Here is an 18,967-nt window from a genome sequence, read left to right as displayed (position 1 = left end):
TTTTCGATCGTATAGACGAGCGTGCCTACTATGATTTGCTCAATACGTCCACTGTATCACCCCCATCGGAATGTATATAGTGAACATACCAATGTTTCAAGGTCCAGAATAACAGCCATCATTTTTCGAGTTAGGGGACGTTGGTGATGCTACTGCTGGACAAAAGTCTGGGGCCGATCAGCTACCAGCACACTGTCTGTTTCATTAATACCATTTCCCCAGATCCGCCCGCCAGAAGATCGACGCAGGTAGTATTATTGTATTGACCTTAGAGCCAGCCGCGCAGTGCCATCACAGCGCTCTTATAACTTTGATTCTTACAGAGCGAGGTAAATCAGCGTACGGATCCTCTTCAAGAGGCTAAACGTACGTAGTCAATCGACCAGACATGCACTATGACCTTCGTGGGTATAATTCAGTTTTGCCTCTACGACTTATGATCATCGTTATAGACATCATACTCGATTATAAACACACACAAGCCGTCTGCAAGAGACTTTTTCAGACTTATACAAGTACTGACCCGTATTGGAACGCCATAAAATGCTACCAGGGCTGCTGATCATAACGGCCAAACGCAAAAATGCTGCAAATGTACCACGCTAGTAGTCGCTATGAAGAATGAAGCCTAGGGTATCAAGGTCTGACGTTTTCACTGTAGGAGAAGTTTCTTGGCTTCCTTGTGAGATAAGCCAAAAACATTGACGAGATAGTCAAGCCTACATTCATCAGTATAGACCTGGGCACGAGCTTGAACGTGAGGTACTAACTTGATATCCATCGCAATTCGCTGCTTCACCTGCTCGAATTCCTTTTCACATCGTTTCAATAAGCCGCCTCTCTTCTGCTTGTCGATCATTTTGACACGGATATTGAATCTTCCACTGACTGGCCGATGGTCTGAAGTCATTACTTCGTGCCGCTTGTAATCAAGCTGCCGTATCCTGCCTCTGCCCCGATAGAGTAGTCGATCGCACCATGCTGGCGAGCGTTTCTTCTCGCTCGTATCGTAAGTATCCGTCCCAACATCGTATTTGTATGTAGGTGCAAACGTGATGGGTGACTCATTGAATGCAAGCAATCGAAAGCCAGGATTTCTTTTTCGCGAAAGAAGTAGTTGGTCGCGCTCCAACAACTTTGCAAGATTGTTCTGCTGTACCGCTCTCTTCACTGCATCTGGTCCCATGGCGTCAATGCGATAGTTTAGGTCCCCGTTCAGAATACAAATCTCATGATCAAGAATCATAGACCCATCTCCACCTCCTACGAAGACTTCAGAGCGAGCTGTTTCGTCACGTTGGAATGGAAGTGCTGAGGCCTCCAGGATCTGAGCGATGTCTTTGTTTCGATGTGCTGTTTGTGTCTGTCCCGCTGCTAGGTGGCAATTGATCAAACACATGGAAGTATCATCGAGTATGAATCGCACAATCAATGCACCCTAGCCATCATGTAAGTCTAAACTCGGGAGAAGGTCCATGAAACAGACCTTATTGCCATGAAGTCCACCCATGCCAAGTTTGACCTCGGCACCACAAACCTCGCGTATACGACTTCGCTCCGATGCTTTAACAAAGACGCAGGTGAAGAGCCCCACCAGGTTTGACGAATGGAGAAGAACATATGGGGTATCGGTTGGCATATAGTCGTCGATACAGCGGACAAGGTGATCTCTCCAAGCTCTGTATTGGTGGCCAATATGCTCTTGGTCGTACGAGTCTTTCTTTTTGCTCTTAAAAAAGCTCTCTAGGGCGTTGGTTAGAACAGGTCCTCAATATGAAGCAGAGATACTTGCTTGCTGTGACCTTCTTGTTTTCTAGATCCACGAGTTCCTGGAATCCGAAGACTAGTATCTCTGGCGTACTCACGGTGTCCTGTGTTGTAAGAAGGTTTTTGAAGAAGTCAGTGCCTCGCGGATCATGCCGCAGGCTTGTAGGTTTACTTGCCCCTGCATTCCAGGTCATTACCACAGCAGATATCTCGCGAAAGTTACAGTAGTCTTGATCGCACTGCTGCATTTTGTCGTCTGCGGTTCATGTTAGTCGATTGGAATCAGCTGGAGGCGGAAAGTTTACCCAGCCAATCATCCTGTAGCATACCATCCCACAATCGTAGCATATTATCTGCGCCGAACGATGCAACTTGGAGTCGACCAAGTTTCCAGATGCTAGTGCGATCAACAGAAACGCCGTGAATTGCTTTGTCGTGCGCCACCCAGTCTTTTTTCACTTTCCAAGGCGTGCACCTCGTGTCGTAGACATAGATCATGCCAGTATAATACCCGGCCCATAGGTAGTCGCCAATTCCAGCAAGAGAGCTGATCTTGTATACGCTGACATTGACCACTCCTAGGCAAGTGTAGTCCGATCGGTCGTATATTGTGACTTTACCATCATTGTGTCCAAAATATATTCGATCAGGCTGGCTAGGTATCATCGCTCCAGAAGTGACCTCACCAACGTTAGTTTGACTGAGGCATGTCTGCAACAGGGGTGCAAATGTATGATGGACGCTGTCTCTCTGGAATACCCTAATTTCTCTGCCAGTCGCGTACCATAGACAGGAGCCAGCTACGATAGAAAAGGTATGGCCTTTGGGCACCCGAAAGCTGTGAGGCATCTGGTTTAGGGATGGTGACCCGGACTCATCAGATGGCCACACCTGGAGTTTCCCATCGTCATCGACAGTCCACATCTCTGCCGCGCATCGATACATCTTGAGTATCTCTCTGTTGGTATGAGCATTGCGCTTAGTTTGGGCAATTACATTATTTGGGACGTCGATCTCGTGAATCTCGCCAATATTTGTACCCAGCCAGATACGCTTGCCCTCGTCTTCGACGTCAGCTGCAGGTCGAAACGCCATAGCGGTGACTTTTACAGTCTCCCCGTGACTTAAGCTGACGAGTATCTGGCCTGTCAAGACATCCCAGACACGTGTCACGTATCCAGTAGTACATATATAATCGCCACACACCCCAAAAAGTTTTGATTCATATTTGGTCGGGATTTCACTGGGACCTTTACGGAACAATGGGGGTCGCCTGTTAGCCTCTGAAGAGTTTGGATAGTCGACAGATGGCTGTCCAGTCCTTTCCAATGCATCACTGACATCGTCAGAATCATAGGGTAGAGAAGCATTACTTTTCATTGCCTCCGTCGATGCATTGTGCGCTAGGTTTAGTGCAGATACTTGACTGTATGGTACGGCCGAGTTTCGCTGCGGTGCGGGCGCATGCCTTTGATTTTGTTCTATTGGAGGTGGGCGCATTGTGTCCATCGACCTACGAGGTGGAGGAGGTTCAGGCGCTCGCGGGCGAAGTTTGGCTGAAGCATTGCGAGTCTCAGCATTCGTGAGCTCGCGTCGCGGTGGCAAGTCAGGTCTCTCATCTGTACCATCTTCTGCGTCAAATGATTTACTACTTGCTTCATACTTCGACTTCGTAGGCTGAACAGCCCTCCCAACGGTATTTGAAGATGGCGAGATCGTAGGCTTCTGATCATGGCGCTGCGGAATAGACTGTGGAAAATACTCGCTCCTACTCGACGCCGTGTACTTGGAACCATTATGACGAGGCTTCGAGGTTTGGTCAGCAAAGGGCGGCGAATTATGTGGACTCGTGTCGCTGCTAGGAGGAGTACTGAATGGTGATATGCCCTCATCGGCGGCCTCGGCTTTCTTAAGTGGCACTTGAAGGTCCTTCTGCGTACACTCAATCGCCATGAGCTTATTGGCAGGGATCTTTGGTTTTCCTGCTCTATTTATTGGCGGAGGTATAGGAGAAGGTTTGAGAGCTGGATGCTGAGTATCTCGTTCAGCGTGGAGCGGATTCTTGGAGGAATTAGAAAGTTCAGCTGAGGCAACAGGCTGTACCGACGGCGCATGATGGCTCTCTAGAAAAGGGGTTGTGGCCCGGCTCGGTATCCGAAAGTGCCGCGCTCCTGAAGGAGAATGCGTCCGCAGCGGCTTCTGTGTGCCATGTCTCTCGGTCGCATTGGTGTTTTCAGGTCTATAACGAGCAGGCGTGAAGTAAGCATTACGGTTGGGCTTCTTCGTTGGAGAATTTGGCGAGTCGACTGTTACTTTTGGCGGCGATCGAGGAGGGGACATGGGCCCCATAGACAGCGGTCGCGGCTTGGATGACGAAAATTGTAGATCTTGTGGTGCTCTCGTTGTAGGCGAAAGATGGGTTGCTCGTAACAACGAGCTATTGAAGGCAGTATTGGCTGGCCCAGGAGGCCGAGCCATGTCTAAAGATATCCTACCATCCGCTCGTGATCTTGCATCGTCCGCCGACTCGAGTTTGTCAACATAGGTACTGGCGTGACGTAAGGTGGATCTAGGTGTTGTTGAAGGCGCACGCTTTGCTCCAGGAGCATTTTCAAACAGAGAACGCAGCGATGACACAGGTTTCTATATGCCGTCAGCATTGAACATGCACATGTTGCTGGGTACGAACAATGGAGGAATCATCTGTCTTCTCATCCCCATTCTCCGCCATCTTTTAGCACCGCTATGGTCGAGTGTTTGACTGAACGAGTAACCCGAAGTCCCGGCTCGCGATAGACCGACTCCGTGGAGGTCGCAAATACTTGAGTGTTTTCGCGGATAGCTTTCCTTTCGAACAGGCCATATGAGGACTACGCAAAGCTCGACTACTTCATGCCGCGCAATGATCTTGTAGGAGGCGCCTGTAGGCACTCTAAAGCTTCTTCTATTTATTTCTACTCAGGTGAGCATTCTAGTGTCGATTGTTGGTCAGGTTTAGGAGGTGTCGCGCGATTGGGAGCTGTTTGAAGCCTGAGACGAATTGTATTGTCGTGTGATTATAAGGGCGGTACCGAGCGGGCTGCGTAAGGATAGAAGAACGGTTCGTGAGGGCAATGAGAGGTTAGGTCCCAGCAGGATATTCAGTATGAGAGTTTGGCGTGTGACGAATATTCCAAGGCTCGTGGATGCGGTTTGTAGAGAATGCTATGAAAAAGACGTTGTGACCCAACGCGCAATGTGAAGTGACTGACAAGCCACAAGCTGCCGATCATCTCCGCAGACTCCCTGGCTCCCCCGAATTAGGGATCCATCTGCCTAATTAATTAACCTAGAGCCGCCCTAAATACCTAAAGCCCTACCTACAGTAGCTACTTACCCCCCACCTCCCACCTCCCACTCCCCTACCTTAGTAAACTTGGCAGTTGTCAGTAATTTTTGAGCTACTAATTATTATCTGGGGGCCTGGAGTGCACACCGATCCTGATGTCTCAAACGCGTTGGCCATAACGACACTCGATTATCCAGCATGTGGTCAGTAGTCTCGTGGATCATAAATGCAATATATGGCTGACAGGAGTCTAGTAAACACGTTCTGAATGCACAAGTTGCGATTCGTTCGCCTTGCTGCCGTAAATGGTTCGACTGCGCCGAATGTCACCACGAAACACAAGACCATGGTCTACTCCAAAGCTTCGAGATGACATTTGTGTGTAAAAAGTGCAAGAAAGCTTTCCGCAAGGACGCACGCGAGTTCGAAGACAGGTGCGTTGTCATGCCTACTATATCTTCCACACTTACTAAACAGATTAGCGACGAATACTGTCCTCATTGCGATAATCACTTTGTCATCGATGCCCTCACCCCGAAACCGTCTCTTCAAGTCGAAGGCGAAGATATTCGGAAAGATTCTAGGTACAATGCATTTAGTCTAGAAGAGCTCACAATGCTGACGGCCTTCTAGAATGATCAAAGACGAACGAGTTCGACAAGAAGAACATCGAACTATATTTGACGTGAAAGACGCTGCAAATCGCCTAGGTTGAACACGTCACAGAGTAATGAATGGGGTTCTTCCACGGCGCAATGGCATATGGGAGGGTTCTTTTTTTTGGAGGCTATCAGCGGCGGAGAAAGCGCTGTCAGCCAGTGAGGCGTGAAGTATGTGTTGTTTTTGAGCTTCGGCTATCTCATATGCTCCATTGCAGCGCCATTCCTGACGATCTTTCTTGTAAACATACATCATCTTTAGCGCTCTATTTCTTCCAAACGCCAATGCCGCTTGGTTTCAAGGCTACTGCTTCTCCTCTCATGACGCCCCCTCACCCGCAGACCGCGTCAATATGGCCGCAGTGCCAGTCCCTGGCGTTCTACCTGTCCTTTTGCTCGCTGCCTCCTCCTGCTTCTCGGTATTGATGTTCTCGACGTACTTTTCGATGTCCTCAACGGGAAGCATTTCCAGATTTTTGCCTGGGGCCATGACAGCAATCTCGATATTCTTTGCGCCAGTCTGAACAACCTCTAATAGAGACTTGACGGTCAATTTGATTGTCTCCTCTCTATCCATGTCTGCCTTGTGATTGCGCTCGAGAAATTCTCTGACTGTCTTGCTTGATCGGCCAATAGCATTCGCTTTCCTATGCACACAGTTAGTACACAATATGAGTCCAGATAGTACCAACCAACCATGCAGAATATATACCCGATGGCTCGGTCTGGTACAGCCTTGGGGTCTTATCATTGGGGTCAAAGCCCACAATAAGCGTACTGATACCGAAAGGTCTTACGCCACCACTCTGTGTGTATCGCTGTTGTACTCCAGCCACGTACTTCGTGATGTACTCTATGGAAACGGGGTCTTCCACGGTGAGTCTGTGCGACTGGCCTTCCAAACGAGCCTTATCTACCAGAATCCGGGCATCGGCATTCAGACCAGCGAACGCCAAGGCGACGTGATTGTCGACGAGGCAGATTTTGGACGGCGTGATGCGTGTGTCTTGAAGCTTCATTGCTGATCTCTTTTCGCACCCTAGAACAACGATGTCTTTGCCTTTTACGCCAACCGCGCATGTTCCTCGCTTTACGGCTTCAAGTGCGTATTCGACTTGAAAGACATGTCCGTCCGGACTGAACACTGCAGATTTGTCAGGGCGAGTATACAATTGCTAGTATGAAAGTCTACGGTACCGGAAAGAGCGCGATCATAGCCCGAAGCCATGGTTCTGAATCAGGGCGAGGACGGAGTCGAAGTAGGAGACGTTATGGTATTCAAGGGTTCGCGGTTTGAATGTTCGTGTGATGGGCGGGATTGAACGGACGGTAACTGATGAGGTGGACGTAGTTGACGCAACTCTGTTATGCCTGGAGGTGAAGTAACCTAGCTCCGAGAGCTCCTTAGCCGCTTAGCATTTGCAGCCTTACAACCAGCTTTTTGTTGCCTGAATTCCGAAGCTAAACTCCCCTCGGGCGAAATGCTTCATTAGCCGCTAGGTATGACGACTTTCTTTTTCTTCCCTGGAGTTTTGGAGCCTCTTGTTTTGGAATTCGACGCAACATGGCAAGCACTTTCAGGGTCGCGAGATACTTACGATCCGCGCGGGCATCCATTCCGAGAACTCCTTGCAATAAACAGTTCGCGCCGTCTATACAAACTCGCTGGACAGGTAGCACCTCTGCTACTACTGAGCCCCTCCAGCCCACTGCCGACAATGAAGTTAACGGGAGTGCAGCGCCGCCTAAAGCTATCAAGTATACATCAGACTCGTAAGACAATCATCACAATCACTCCGGTGTCCTATACCCTAATCACCAACCAGATACCCCAAGCTGAAGAGAAACGATAAATATGCGCAGATTACAGAGGAACACGTAAAGTTCTTTAAAGGCGTTCTAGGCGCAGAGTCCGCCGTGATAGATAATATCACCGGTGAAGCCTCGGAAGATGTCGAGGCCTATAATGCGGATTGGATGCGGAAATTTAGAGGCCACACAAAAGTGGTTCTGAAGCCGGGTTCGACGGAGGAGGTCAGCAAGATTCTAGGATACTGCAACGAGAACAAATTGGCTGTGGTGCCTCAAGGAGGAAACACCGGATTGGTCGGTGGATCCGTACCGGTCTTTGATGAGATTGTTATCAACCTACAGCGAATGAAAGAGATCCGATCATTTGACGATGTTTCCGGCATACTTGTTGCTGATGCTGGTGTGATTCTGGAAGTGGCAGACAACTATCTCGCAGAAAGGAACCATATATTTCCCCTGGACCTTGGCGCCAAAGGATCGTGCCAGATAGGAGGTAACGTGGCCACCAACGCGGGAGGTTTGCGACTGCTGCGATACGGCAGCCTTCACGGCAATGTCCTGGGCATTGAAGCTGTGCTTCCAGATGGAACTATTGTCGATGATCTCTCAACACTGCGAAAGAACAACACTGGGTACGACTTGAAACAACTCTTTATTGGTAGCGAAGGGACCATTGGCATCATCACGAAGATATCTATACTATGTCCGCGACGTTCACCTGCCGTCAATGTAGCGTACTTTGGTCTCGAAAGCTTCGAGAAAGCTCAAGAAGCATTCAAAGAGGCGAAGAGCCAGCTCTCGGAAATTCTCTCAGCCTTCGAGATGATGGACGGACGGACCCAAAACATCGTTCATAATATCAAAAGCACTAGCAAGCCCCTAGAGGGAGACTATCCATTTTACTGTCTTGTTGAAACCAGTGGATCAAACAGCGAGCACGATAACGAGAAGCTGCAGAGCTTCTTGGAGTACGTGATGGAGAATGAAATAGTTGCCGATGGCGTCCTCGCCCAAGATCAGACCCAGGTGGCCGATCTATGGACGTGGCGTGAGGGCATCACAGAGTGTCTCGGTCACTGGGGTGCAGTCTACAAGTACGACTTGTCCATTCCGATCAGCTCGATGTACGACCTTGTGAATGATACCAGAGCACGTCTTGAAGAGGCTGGACTTGTTGGCGATGACGACTCAAAGCCTGTTGTTGACGTCGTGGGATATGGCCACATGGGAGACGCAAATCTACATTTGAACGTACCATGCCGAAGATTCGACAAGGAGGTGGAAAAACTGATAGAGCCATTCGTGTACGAGTGGGTGCAGAAGAAGAAAGGAAGCATCAGCGCTGAGCACGGTCTCGGTATAACTAAGAAGCCATACATTGGTTACAGCCGCAGCGAAACCATGGTCAAGCTGATGCAACAGATTAAAAATCTTTATGATCCGGTAAGCTTCGCGGGCAAGACTACTTAAGAAGTAGATCCATAATCGGCTAACGATTCTTCAGAACGGCATTATGAACCCATACAAATACATATGAGCGCTTTTCGGGGAGGACAATGATATCAAGGTTACTTTGTAAATATTGTTGTATTGGCATAGTACAGCGGCCTCGGCTTTTACAAGCCACATGTAACCACTATATTACCATACGCATCAGCAAGCGCATAGAATGTTTATCAGCAGGCGCCCTGGACACAGGAATGAAATTAGTCTTGAATGCCATTGAATCTGTCATTGACGTAGCACAAGCGGTCGAAACTTGGCTTGGTACTAGCTACAGTCTTGCGCCGTACTGCGCCGTACTGCGCGTACATATCGCCATAGTACTCATAGTGATTGTGTGGAGTTGTATTAGGAGAAGCATCTATTAATTCGAGATTGGCCATAGTCTCGCACTTACCCAGGCATCCATCGGTTGTACATAGATCAGAGGATCACTTATGAATAAGCACTATGCACTAGGTAGTAGGTAGTAAGCAACCTAGGCCAGAGAACGCTGTTACCCAATTCGAGTTCTTTCTCCGAAACCCATGCATATGTATACGCCAGTATGCGAGCCGTGCGATGCCCTCCATCAATCCCTGTCACTCTTCTCTCACGAAATACCCTCACCCTTCTCCAAATGCTATGGATATACATCAAACCCGTACATGAAACACAGATTCACAAACTGAACTCACAACCGGCACAATGGAGCAGACCACGATCCCAACTCTCCATCACATGGTCTCATCAAACTCATTTCCCGTTCTCGTGACGTTGGAAGAAGCTTCTGCACTGCGGCCCGACGGCCTCAAATACGACATTGTCCACTACCGGCGCCCTCGGGGCCGCGCACCACCCGAACTCAAACAAGTCCATCCACTTGGCAAATCACCAGTCATGGTAGTCAGACAAGCCGATGGCTCCGGGACACCCGAGACCATGATCGAAAGCCGACTGCTAATTGAATACATCCTCGACGAATACACAAACGGCGAGCTCGATCCACCGGAGGAAGATAAGCGCCGAGCGAACTTCTGGTCCGAGTTCATGCTGCGCAGCTTGATGGGCAAAGTCATCATTCTGATTCCGTGGTTGATGATTCCGCGCGTCATGCCGTTTGGGCTGAGACATCTTCTGCAATTACTGTTTGCGCCGCTTGTGAAGATACTTGCGCAGGACTTGCACCAGTTCTACCAATTTACCAATGATGGCCTGAGTGATGAGCGGCCGTGGTTCAATGGGAGGAACTTTGGCGCGGCGGATCTGAAGACGTTTTTCGTCTTGGATCTTTGTGAGCAGCAGGGGGTTCTCTGGAAGCCAAAGAAGTATCCGAGACTGGCGAGTTGGCATGCTGCGGTGAAGGAAAGGGATGCGTATAAGAGGGCACTGGAGATTGGTGGTACGTATGACATGTCCATGATAGAGTAACGTCTGTCGTTGTAAAGGAGACTTGGCGTTCAAGCTGTGAGAAGGTACCAGATGGAGGTTACGATGATAGGATACCAGCCTCCGAAGCATATATTGGTAGTGGCCTTGCCATGGGAGCGACTGGACGAAGTGACTGCTGCCTCATCATCTTGTGTCCTGGAAGCTGTCTCACCATCTCCACCGCTTGCGGATCTCGTCGTAGGGCCTGCCGTGTTCGTGTCGGTCGCTACTTGCTGATAAAGATTGCTAGAGTCGGGAACCTCATGGTTACTTCCAAAACTTGAAAGCCAAAGCATCTGTAACACTGCGCTAGACACTGTTGTTGACGTTCCTGTCTCGGTGTTGATTACAACAACTCCAGCTGGAGTCGACATGATTGTTATGCCAACATTTTTCAGTTCTATGACCGTGCTTGAAGCACTTAGTGGTAATGATATATCCACGGTCTGTTGTTTTCCAGTAGACGTGGTGATCGTAAATATGATTGAAGTAGGTATTTGCAGCGATATATCATATGTTACTCTTGTCGAGCCAAGGCTTGCAACTTCTACCACACTCATTTCTCCTGCGTCGGGTACTAACTTGGTCGCCAACGTGAATATGGCTGGCGGAGCGTCAGGGGCTTGAATGACTAGGTCCATACCCTGTGTCAGAGCAGGAGATAACATGACCTTGGTACCTGATATGGTAACAGGCTGAGACCCCAGGGTCAATGTTGTTGCAGAGCCATCACTTCCAACAATGACGACCTCGGAAGGACTAGATGGCTCCTTGTAGACTATTTTGTCCCCTACTACGACTACGGGTACCTTGCCTTGGATTGCTGTCAACCGTGGATCTGCAGCTGGTTCAGTCGGGCCAGGTATTTGGACCGTCTTAGGCGAATCATTTCCGGGTCCGCCAATAATAATGTTTCCATTGGGGGCAACCGATACTGTCGTACCATCGATGACTTTTGATGGACCTCCAGGACTGAAAACTTCGCCTGGTGGGAGATGTGGTGCATTGGGAAATTTTGATGGTGCTGGTATTGCAACGACGATATTATCAGGATTCATGGGATCAGGTAGAACTAAAGCAGACCCAATTGCGGTAATCGGGGTAGGGTCTGGTAGTGGTACGAACGGGTTCCTTGCAGGTGTATATGCAGGTTGAGATCGCATAGTCGTTTGCAGCATTGGTGGAGGAGTCACCCCAGGTGTCGCAGGCAACGATGGAAATGCTTGTGCCTCTGATGTTAATATGGCCACGATGCTTGCTGTCCCCAAGGCAGTAGGAGGGTCGAAAGAGCCTTGAAACCACATCACGCATGACTCCCATTCAGGATTCAACGATCGGATTTCGGTTGGAACGGCTAGCTTTGGTGCGTACGGTTTGTTCATAAAGATTGGTGGTGGTTGACAATCCCATGCCGATTGTGGGACAGAACCTTGGAGGTCGTAGAAGTTAAATGGCCAGGGCGTTGCTCCAATCGTGTAGGTATGAAATACATTCCAAGGTTTGTACGTTTTCCAACCACAGAGACTTGAGACCTCAGTTGACGGTAGGGCTACTACATGGTCGGTGACGACGGTACCAACAAGGACCTTACCTTCATCACAGGTACGTACGGCGTAAATAGAGTCGTACTTGAGATATGCACTATCAGACCAGTACGTTGTGCTGTTGACGACAGTCGCCTCATGTGGCATCGAATATACCGATACGTTTCCTTGACATAGAAATTAGCACCAGTCCCAGCATTAGACGAAACAAGAGCACCTTAATATGACTATTTGAAAGTTTTCGCTAGGGTAACTTACCTTGATACCATCCTGGTGAAGTGTTCTCGTTCAAATCACGAGTGATAGGGGGTGGAGCAAAGAATTGAAGATCGACCGAGACGCCAGTGATGGTACACGGGTACTGCGCTTTACACTCTCTCGCTTGCGCCAGATTTTGTTTTATCGGAGTGGGTAGCTGCCCGATGGAGAGTTCGCCATGATCAGGGACCCATCGAGGGCCCTCGCTGAACAGCCAGGTGCATGCAGGGCCTCCAGAACGATATGGCATAGTCAAGTCGTAATCGTGTAGCCTATAGTCGCCATTCCACGTGGCCGTCAGTTGTCCACCAGGTGTAAGCATCAAGTCTGAATAGTAGTTCGTCGCATTGGAGAGGGTATAAGATATGCCATAAGCGTACGGCAGGGCTGTGTAAGCATCCCCGTGAATGGTCAGCGGCGGTGGTGTTGTAAGAGGTCCAGCCGTATTCAATGGAGTTGTCTTGCCATTAACGACTATCTCGTTCGGGGGGTTTGCTAGAGAGACTGTCCAGACATCATCCATCGACCAGGATAAGTCTTGCGCACTCTTCAGGTGGATGCAATCGTTATCATCTATATAACATGTTGGCGCCGGTTTAGGCTGCTCCTTGTATGGAAGGCTCGAGTATGCCTTCGAATACGATAGGTGGGCCGCGTTACAGCTCGAGGCATACTCCGGGCCTTTGTTTTCAATCAACTTCTGAAGTCCCAGAATGCGTTATGCTGCCTACCAGTGCCGTTGGTTGTGGGTTGAATGATGTTTGCCCAAGTGGACCATGGAATTACAGTCGCCCAGGTCCCTACACTCGGTGTACTCGTCACTGAAGCTTTCGTCGTTGCATGACTGCCTCGAGAAGTCGATGCTGCCGAGGCGTTCGTATACTTTATAGATTGTCTTGACGGGCCCAGACCTTCGACTGTCGGCATCAGTGACGAATAATAAAATCTGGATTGAAGACCTACCAGAGCCTACAGCAAGAGCTAGATGAGTTTGTATCAACAGTCCCGGGAGAAGGAGCCAGCTTTGCAAAGATGCTTCCATGGCCGAGCTTGAAGCAGAGTCACCGTGGTTATGACATGAGGTACGAAAACTAGTTATATACCTCTACTGGCTTCGGCAGCGGGCTTAGAGTTATATAATAGAACCGGAGCCATATTGTGATTGAGTGCCATCATGACTTTTTGAGATTGTTCACCGTCACGGGAGAATGCCGCAGCTAGCTGTTGGAGTGGGTACCTGTGGGCAGACTATAGAAGCATGACAGTGTTATAGACAAAACGGTGGAATGATGTTCTTTCGACCGATTGAGTCAAAACGCTTGGCCTTGCGCATTTGGAAGGCTTGGTATCTTCGGAATCTGGAAAGGAAGAAGAATATGCAGAACATTCACGGAAAGCTCATCGTTATCGGTCCTTTTATTGCTTCCCTGGTATTGTTTCATCTACTGTGCGAGTCCCTCCTCGACCTCATAAATTTGCAAAAGACGACTTTGCGGTCTTGTATTAGGATCAGTTAGTATACTGTGTACGTAGTGTATCATAAAGCGCTATAGATGCTACTTTATGAAGCTTACCTACTGCTGAGTCGTAGAGTCTTAGTGTAATGCAAACGTTGTTCGAGAAGTGCGAATGCTGGGAATTGGCTGTTGCTATTGGGCTGCTATGGCTGTGGCCTCTTGCCTGCATCCATGCATGGACCCGGATGTCCCATCGTCGACCCCCAGTGTCCATCATCGTCACCTCGCCGACCTGAATTTTACGCGTGACTCGGGCCGAGTCCGGCATGGGTGTTGCGGGTTCCGCTATGCGCGTGCGGCGTGCCTCCTGTCCCCGAGATAGACGAAACTTTTCGCGGTAATTATGCCTCAACTCTTCTGATATGCCGTTGCTACCACTTCTTCCCCAGGCTCTGATAGACAAGAACACCACAATATAACATACACGCTGGCCCTGTTGCAAGTGATTATGCTAGTCACAACCTGGAAGTTGATGTGGTAGCACTGACCAAACGCTAGCTGTAGAAAGTCATAACAATGGACCCAATCCGGATGAAGAGAATCCAACAATCCAACAACAACCCTAATTACCATCCACGATTAGTGTGAGCCAGGGTCCAGTCACCCTATGAACAATACCCATCATGCAACTTGTCGAGCGATCAGGTAAGCCGAAGTAGCATGGAAGAGTGGCCAGTTCAGTATGAGGTAGTTCTCCTTGTTACCTTATATTGTCATGAACGGTCCACATCGATGCTGCACACTCCGAAGTCTGTGGCACGTAGGTCATGAACCCGAGACAAGCTTGATGAAAGCAATGCACACTGAACAGAGATACCTCTTGTCTTCCACAGCATAGCCATATACTGCTGGATGCTATGAATTCTCACCATACATTTGAGGTGCCTTGATCTTCAATGGCTACGAAAACGACGCTACTTTCAAGTTTTAATGGTTGACTTCTGCTGGAGCACTCGGTCGCCCGTAAGACATAATTAATAGCTTATATTGATGTCAGTGAAGAAATTCATCGCACGAGAAAAAGTTAGTGTGGTCATGCCGTCAAATACAACAAGCCTGGTGGCTGGCATGTTGGGCTAGCCGCTTTGAGTCTTAATTGAACCATCCGCGAACGTGACAAGACGCGTTCAATTTCGCGTTACGCGCCTGCTTCATCTTGGCGAAATCCCCCCTCCACCTTTCGAAGTCAAACCTCGCCGTCGTCATTGATACAAACATTATCAACCATGGACCGTCGAACAGTGTACTCTCTCAATCTATTTGGCGCGGATCGCAGCGAAGACGGAGAACATGCGCCGGCACAGGTCCAACAGCAGCTCGTTGACTTTATCTTGGACTTCAGACTGGACAATGTCTTCATATACCGGTCAGCACTCTTGCGCTCCTATGGCTACTCACTTAAGATGCTGATAACATTCAAGAGATCAAATCCGCGAAAATGTCCTCATCAAACAGTACTATTGCGACATAGACGTTGCCCATCTTATCTCCTATAACGAAGAGCTCGCGAACAAGCTCACAAGTGATCCAGCAGAGATCATCCCCCTCGTACGTTTTGACTTCTTGATACATGGATGTGGCGCGCTGATCCTTGATAGTTTGAGTCCGCTCTGAAGATCTGCTCTCGAAGAATTGTATATCCTTCTGCGAAGGACGTCGAACTCCCTGAGCATCAACTACTCCTACACTCGGGAGCCGCACAAGTGTCTATTCGTGACTTGACAGCTACAAGTGTATCGAAACTTGTCCGCATACCCGGAATCATCATTGGCGCCTCAACCCTCTCCTCAAAAGCCACGGCTCTCACGATTCAGTGCCGAAATTGTCAACACACAAATAAAATCGGAGTCTCCGACGGGTTCTCCGGCCTGTCCCTGCCTCGAACATGCGCGCGTGAGAAAATGCAGGGCGATAATGCAGAAAAGTGTCCTCTGGATCCTTACGTCGTGGTGCATGAGAAGTCTCACTTCATCGATCAGCAAGTCCTGAAACTGCAAGAGGCGCCGGATCAGGTCCCAGTCGGTGAATTGCCTCGCCACATCCTTATTTCGGCCGATCGCTATCTCACGAATCGTGTCGTCCCGGGATCACGTTGTACAGTCATGGGTGTCTTCTCGATCTACCAATCTAAAGGGTCAAAGAGAGCCCAGAGTGCTGCTGTTGCGATCCGCAACCCCTATCTGCGTGCAGTGGGTATTCGGACAGACATTGATCATACCATGAAAGGGAACGCAACCTTTACGGAAGAAGAGGAGCAAGAATTTCTGGAGATGAGCCGGCGGCCCGATCTTTACGACGCGTTCGCGGAGTCAATCGCGCCGTCGATTTACGGTAACAAAGATATCAAGAAGGCCATCGCTTGTCTTCTGATGGGTGGATCGAAGAAGATCCTACCCGACGGTATGAAACTCCGTGGGGATATCAATGTACTACTGCTTGGTGACCCGGGTACGGCCAAGTCACAGCTCCTCAAGTTCGTAGAGAAGGTCGCTCCAATTGCTATCTATACATCCGGAAAGGGTTCTTCCGCGGCGGGTCTTACAGCTTCAGTCCAGCGCGACACTAACACGCGAGAGTTCTATCTTGAAGGTGGTGCTATGGTGCTAGCTGACGGTGGAGTCGTGTGTATCGACGAGTTTGATAAAATGCGCGACGAAGATCGCGTGGCTATACATGAGGCCATGGAACAGCAGACGATCTCCATCGCCAAGGCTGGAATCACAACCATCTTGAACGCTCGCACCTCGGTCCTTGCAGCTGCCAACCCGATTTTTGGTCGATATGACGATCTCAAGACACCAGGCGAAAACATTGATTTCCAAACTACCATTCTGTCCCGTTTCGATATGATATTCATCGTGCGCGACGAACACGAGCGTGGTCGGGATGAGCGCATTGCAAAGCACGTTATGGGCATACATATGGGTGGGCGCGGTGTGGAAGAGCAAGTACAAGCCGAAATTTCCGTGGACAAGATGAAGCGATACATTAGCTATTGCAAGCAGTAAGTTCAGAATCCAAAAAGCACGACATATTCAACAGCTAATGATCTGGGATAGGAAATGCGCTCCCCGACTTTCTGATGGTGCTATCCAGAAACTCACGTCTCACTTTGTGTCTATCCGTCACCAGATTCATGCGTCAGAACTCTCCTCTAACACTCGATCCTCCATTCCTATCACCATCCGTCAACTCGAAGCTATTGTTCGTATTACAGAGTCGCTAGCGAAACTGTCCCTAACTCCAATTGCCACGGAGGAGCATGTGGACGAAGCGATTCGACTGTTCCTTGCATCCACTATGGATGCTGTTAGTCAAGGTGAGGGTGCTGGCAGCAAAGAGCTAATGGACGAGGTTGGTAAAGTCGAAGAGGAGCTACGACGCAGACTGCCAATTGGCTGGTCGACGAGTCTGGCCACACTTAAGAGGGAATTCGTCGATGGACGAGGGTTCAGTGAAGGTGCATTGAACAGAGCTCTAATCGTTCTGCAAAGGAGAGAAACTGTGCAAATACGGCAAGGTGGCGGGCAAGTGTATCGAAGCGGAGTGTGAGGCACGGGACGATGTGATGTTTTCTTGTTGGCATACCCAGGCGTTGGAATACAGTTGTATGATCATTCTGTGAATGATACGATATGTTGTGTATGATGCAACGCTACAGTAGAACTCTAGATTTGACTTAACTACTTCTTTTGCTCTTACATGATACCGAGGTTATGGCCATATGCCATGGCTCATAGGATGTATGGAAACAGCTTGTAAGGAGTCTGACGCTTGAAAGCCGCCCATTGTTCACCATACTATGTTCATGTTAGTCAAGATCCTCTTGCGTCGACCCAGTCACTTACTCTCTTATCACAGTACTCATCTAGGATAGGGATGCTACTGCCAATGAACACACTCATGTTCAGCGCTGCAATGACCGCCCCCCAAGCAAGCCCCCCACTCGCCATAGCAAACCCAGTCCGCCACAATGCATACCCAGCATAGTTAATATGCCGCGCCAGACTCCAAAGACCGCCCGTGTACGCCTTCCCTTCGTTCTTGGGGTTAGCCTTGAAAGCCTTCCTCTGTATCTCAGAATACCATTCTAGCGCAAGTCCAAGAACATACAGTGCACCTCCAACTACCACTTTGGCGGACAGCGTGGTCTCGCCCGCTTGCGCCGTGGAAGTAAAGCGGTTCAGGAAGAAGATTGTACTCAGCGTATCCAGGAAGATGTTGAACGTGCCCACCATTAGCGCTGCAGGCACCGGCATTGGCTCACCTGAAAGGAACAGCTGCCAGTGGTTCTGCTTGAGCATCGCGCCGATACCCATACCCAGTAGCACTAAGCGATGTGGTGACAGTCCGAGAGAGTCTATGGAGCTGATACCCGTGTGTACGGCGATACCTGGAGGGATTACTGTGCCGCCGAGTCTGGTGATGAGTGCATTGCCAGTCCCGTAAGCGAGAAGTTGATATTGCCAGAGCGGATCGAGGAAGCGGAAGCCAACGAATATGGCGGAACCGAGGGGCGTTGGGTCTTTGGAGCCGCGCTCGATAAGGTCGTTTTTGGCGAGTTTGAGGTCCGCGGTATTGACTTTGGCCATGGCTGCGGCTGGATTGTGTACTTTGTTCGTTTGCTACAGTTTCCGGATATCGAGTTGCTTGTTGATATGAATATCGAATAGCTATGATGCTGCGAGATGGTTAAATGGCTTGACTTTGGTTCAGTGGTCCGTATGTGATAGGAATGTACGTGGTTTATATAGATAGTACAGTACGCGGTATGATGCAGTCATCTTTGCATCAAACAGAGGACCGTAGACGCAGTCGTGCCTCACTAGCTAGCCCAGGAGCACTTCAGGCAACATGGCAGGAATGCTTCTATAGTGATTGCAAAGCAGCGCATGGATCGTAATCAAGCCATGCGGCGATATCACTCCTAATGGACTCGGACATTGAATTCATACCAATCAATGGAAGTCTGTCCCAGGACTTGCAGACGCGTCGGACAATTTGCTGGCCGACTCCGCTCCCATTCCATTTATCGTGCGGAGATAAGATATTACCGTATTAGATTAGCGCATCCTTTCTGCATGCAAGACTCCGCTTTCTTATTATAATTATAGCGCAGGAGGCTACCATGTGTAGCCAAATCGAGCATATATTAACGAAAGGGGTAAT

The 18,967-nt window shown here is 49.3% G+C and overlaps 8 protein-coding genes across 8 annotated transcripts; 4 read left to right on the top strand and 4 right to left on the bottom strand.

Annotated features, from left to right (window-relative positions):
- Nucleotides 1-652: 652 nt before the first annotated feature.
- Nucleotides 653-4,498, bottom strand: EJ05DRAFT_503645 (DNase I-like protein; the record flags this gene model as incomplete). Its single annotated transcript, XM_033747449.1, has 6 exons — nt 653-719; nt 771-1,438; nt 1,487-1,743; nt 1,862-2,023; nt 2,073-4,410; nt 4,457-4,498. The coding sequence occupies 6 exons, from the start codon at nt 4,496-4,498 to the stop codon at nt 653-655; spliced, it is 3,534 nt and encodes a 1,177-aa protein (XP_033597145.1).
- Nucleotides 4,499-5,137: 639 nt separating this feature from the next.
- EJ05DRAFT_468462 (uncharacterized protein) lies at nt 5,138-5,843 on the top strand. Its single transcript, XM_033742876.1, has 4 exons — nt 5,138-5,298; nt 5,350-5,529; nt 5,578-5,679; nt 5,729-5,843. The coding sequence occupies exons 1-4, from the start codon at nt 5,294-5,296 to the stop codon at nt 5,808-5,810; spliced, it is 369 nt and encodes a 122-aa protein (XP_033597144.1). The 5' UTR covers nt 5,138-5,293; the 3' UTR covers nt 5,811-5,843.
- EJ05DRAFT_468459 (N-terminal nucleophile aminohydrolase) lies at nt 5,599-7,095 on the bottom strand. Its single transcript, XM_033742875.1, has 3 exons — nt 6,952-7,095; nt 6,451-6,898; nt 5,599-6,401 (listed from the first exon to the last, which is right to left on the bottom strand). The coding sequence occupies exons 1-3, from the start codon at nt 6,980-6,982 to the stop codon at nt 6,074-6,076; spliced, it is 807 nt and encodes a 268-aa protein (XP_033597143.1). The 5' UTR covers nt 6,983-7,095; the 3' UTR covers nt 5,599-6,073.
- Nucleotides 7,096-7,237: 142 nt separating this feature from the next.
- EJ05DRAFT_468456 (uncharacterized protein) lies at nt 7,238-9,290 on the top strand. Its single transcript, XM_033742874.1, has 3 exons — nt 7,238-7,527; nt 7,581-9,009; nt 9,071-9,290. Exons 1-3 carry the CDS (start codon nt 7,319-7,321, stop codon nt 9,101-9,103), a joined length of 1,671 nt encoding a protein of 556 aa, XP_033597142.1. The 5' UTR covers nt 7,238-7,318; the 3' UTR covers nt 9,104-9,290.
- A 140-nt stretch (nt 9,291-9,430) lies between these two features.
- On the top strand, nt 9,431-10,577 carry EJ05DRAFT_130219 (uncharacterized protein). Its single transcript, XM_033739142.1, has one exon. The coding sequence runs from the start codon at nt 9,757-9,759 to the stop codon at nt 10,477-10,479; it is 723 nt and encodes a 240-aa protein (XP_033597141.1). The 5' UTR covers nt 9,431-9,756; the 3' UTR covers nt 10,480-10,577.
- Nucleotides 10,509-13,323, bottom strand: EJ05DRAFT_503640 (uncharacterized protein; the record flags this gene model as incomplete). The annotated part of the gene is made up of 4 exons (XM_033747448.1): nt 10,509-12,190; nt 12,282-12,962; nt 13,013-13,198; nt 13,245-13,323. The coding sequence occupies 4 exons, from the start codon at nt 13,321-13,323 to the stop codon at nt 10,509-10,511; spliced, it is 2,628 nt and encodes an 875-aa protein (XP_033597140.1).
- A 1,629-nt stretch (nt 13,324-14,952) lies between these two features.
- EJ05DRAFT_540772 (putative DNA replication licensing factor Mcm5) lies at nt 14,953-17,592 on the top strand. Its single transcript, XM_033749620.1, has 4 exons — nt 14,953-15,164; nt 15,220-15,346; nt 15,397-16,802; nt 16,858-17,592. Exons 1-4 carry the CDS (start codon nt 15,025-15,027, stop codon nt 17,348-17,350), a joined length of 2,166 nt encoding a protein of 721 aa, XP_033597139.1. The 5' UTR covers nt 14,953-15,024; the 3' UTR covers nt 17,351-17,592.
- On the bottom strand, nt 17,373-18,762 carry EJ05DRAFT_479127 (uncharacterized protein). Its single transcript, XM_033744611.1, has 2 exons — nt 17,647-18,762; nt 17,373-17,598 (listed from the first exon to the last, which is right to left on the bottom strand). The coding sequence occupies exons 1-2, from the start codon at nt 18,388-18,390 to the stop codon at nt 17,533-17,535; spliced, it is 810 nt and encodes a 269-aa protein (XP_033597138.1). The 5' UTR covers nt 18,391-18,762; the 3' UTR covers nt 17,373-17,532.
- Between the last annotated feature and the right edge of the window lie 205 nt (nt 18,763-18,967).

The sequence above is a fragment of the Pseudovirgaria hyperparasitica genome (genome assembly GCF_010093815.1).
Source record: "Pseudovirgaria hyperparasitica strain CBS 121739 unplaced genomic scaffold EJ05scaffold_15, whole genome shotgun sequence".
NCBI lineage: Eukaryota > Fungi > Ascomycota > Dothideomycetes > Acrospermales > Acrospermaceae > Pseudovirgaria > Pseudovirgaria hyperparasitica.
The sequence above is the reverse complement of the archived record's forward strand: the minus strand, read 5'-3'. Positions and strand labels throughout refer to the sequence as shown.

Coding starts and splice junctions, on each gene's coding strand:
- EJ05DRAFT_468462 (XM_033742876.1), top strand. Junction 5,530..5,577: donor GCACGCGAGTTCGAAGACAG/GTGCGTTGTCAT, acceptor TAAACAGATTAG/CGACGAATACTGTCCTCATT. Junction 5,680..5,728: donor GATATTCGGAAAGATTCTAG/GTACAATGCATT, acceptor ACGGCCTTCTAG/AATGATCAAAGACGAACGAG.
- EJ05DRAFT_468459 (XM_033742875.1), bottom strand. CDS start 6,982: ATGGCTTCGGGCTATGATCGCGCTCTTTCCG. Junction 6,899..6,951: donor CTATGATCGCGCTCTTTCCG/GTACCGTAGACT, acceptor ACAAATCTGCAG/TGTTCAGTCCGGACGGACAT. Junction 6,402..6,450: donor TCGGGTATATATTCTGCATG/GTTGGTTGGTAC, acceptor CTGTGTGCATAG/GAAAGCGAATGCTATTGGCC.
- EJ05DRAFT_468456 (XM_033742874.1), top strand. CDS start 7,319: ATGGCAAGCACTTTCAGGGTCGCGAGATACTTACGATCCGCGCGGGCA. Junction 7,528..7,580: donor ATCAAGTATACATCAGACTC/GTAAGACAATCA, acceptor ATCACCAACCAG/ATACCCCAAGCTGAAGAGAA. Junction 9,010..9,070: donor TTAAAAATCTTTATGATCCG/GTAAGCTTCGCG, acceptor ACGATTCTTCAG/AACGGCATTATGAACCCATA.
- EJ05DRAFT_130219 (XM_033739142.1), top strand. CDS start 9,757: ATGGAGCAGACCACGATCCCAACTCTCCATCACATGGTCTCATCAAAC.
- EJ05DRAFT_540772 (XM_033749620.1), top strand. CDS start 15,025: ATGGACCGTCGAACAGTGTACTCTCTCAATCTATTTGGCGCGGATCGC. Junction 15,165..15,219: donor GACAATGTCTTCATATACCG/GTCAGCACTCTT, acceptor ATAACATTCAAG/AGATCAAATCCGCGAAAATG. Junction 16,803..16,857: donor TACATTAGCTATTGCAAGCA/GTAAGTTCAGAA, acceptor GATCTGGGATAG/GAAATGCGCTCCCCGACTTT.
- EJ05DRAFT_479127 (XM_033744611.1), bottom strand. CDS start 18,390: ATGGCCAAAGTCAATACCGCGGACCTCAAACTCGCCAAAAACGACCTT. Junction 17,599..17,646: donor ATGAGTACTGTGATAAGAGA/GTAAGTGACTGG, acceptor ACATGAACATAG/TATGGTGAACAATGGGCGGC.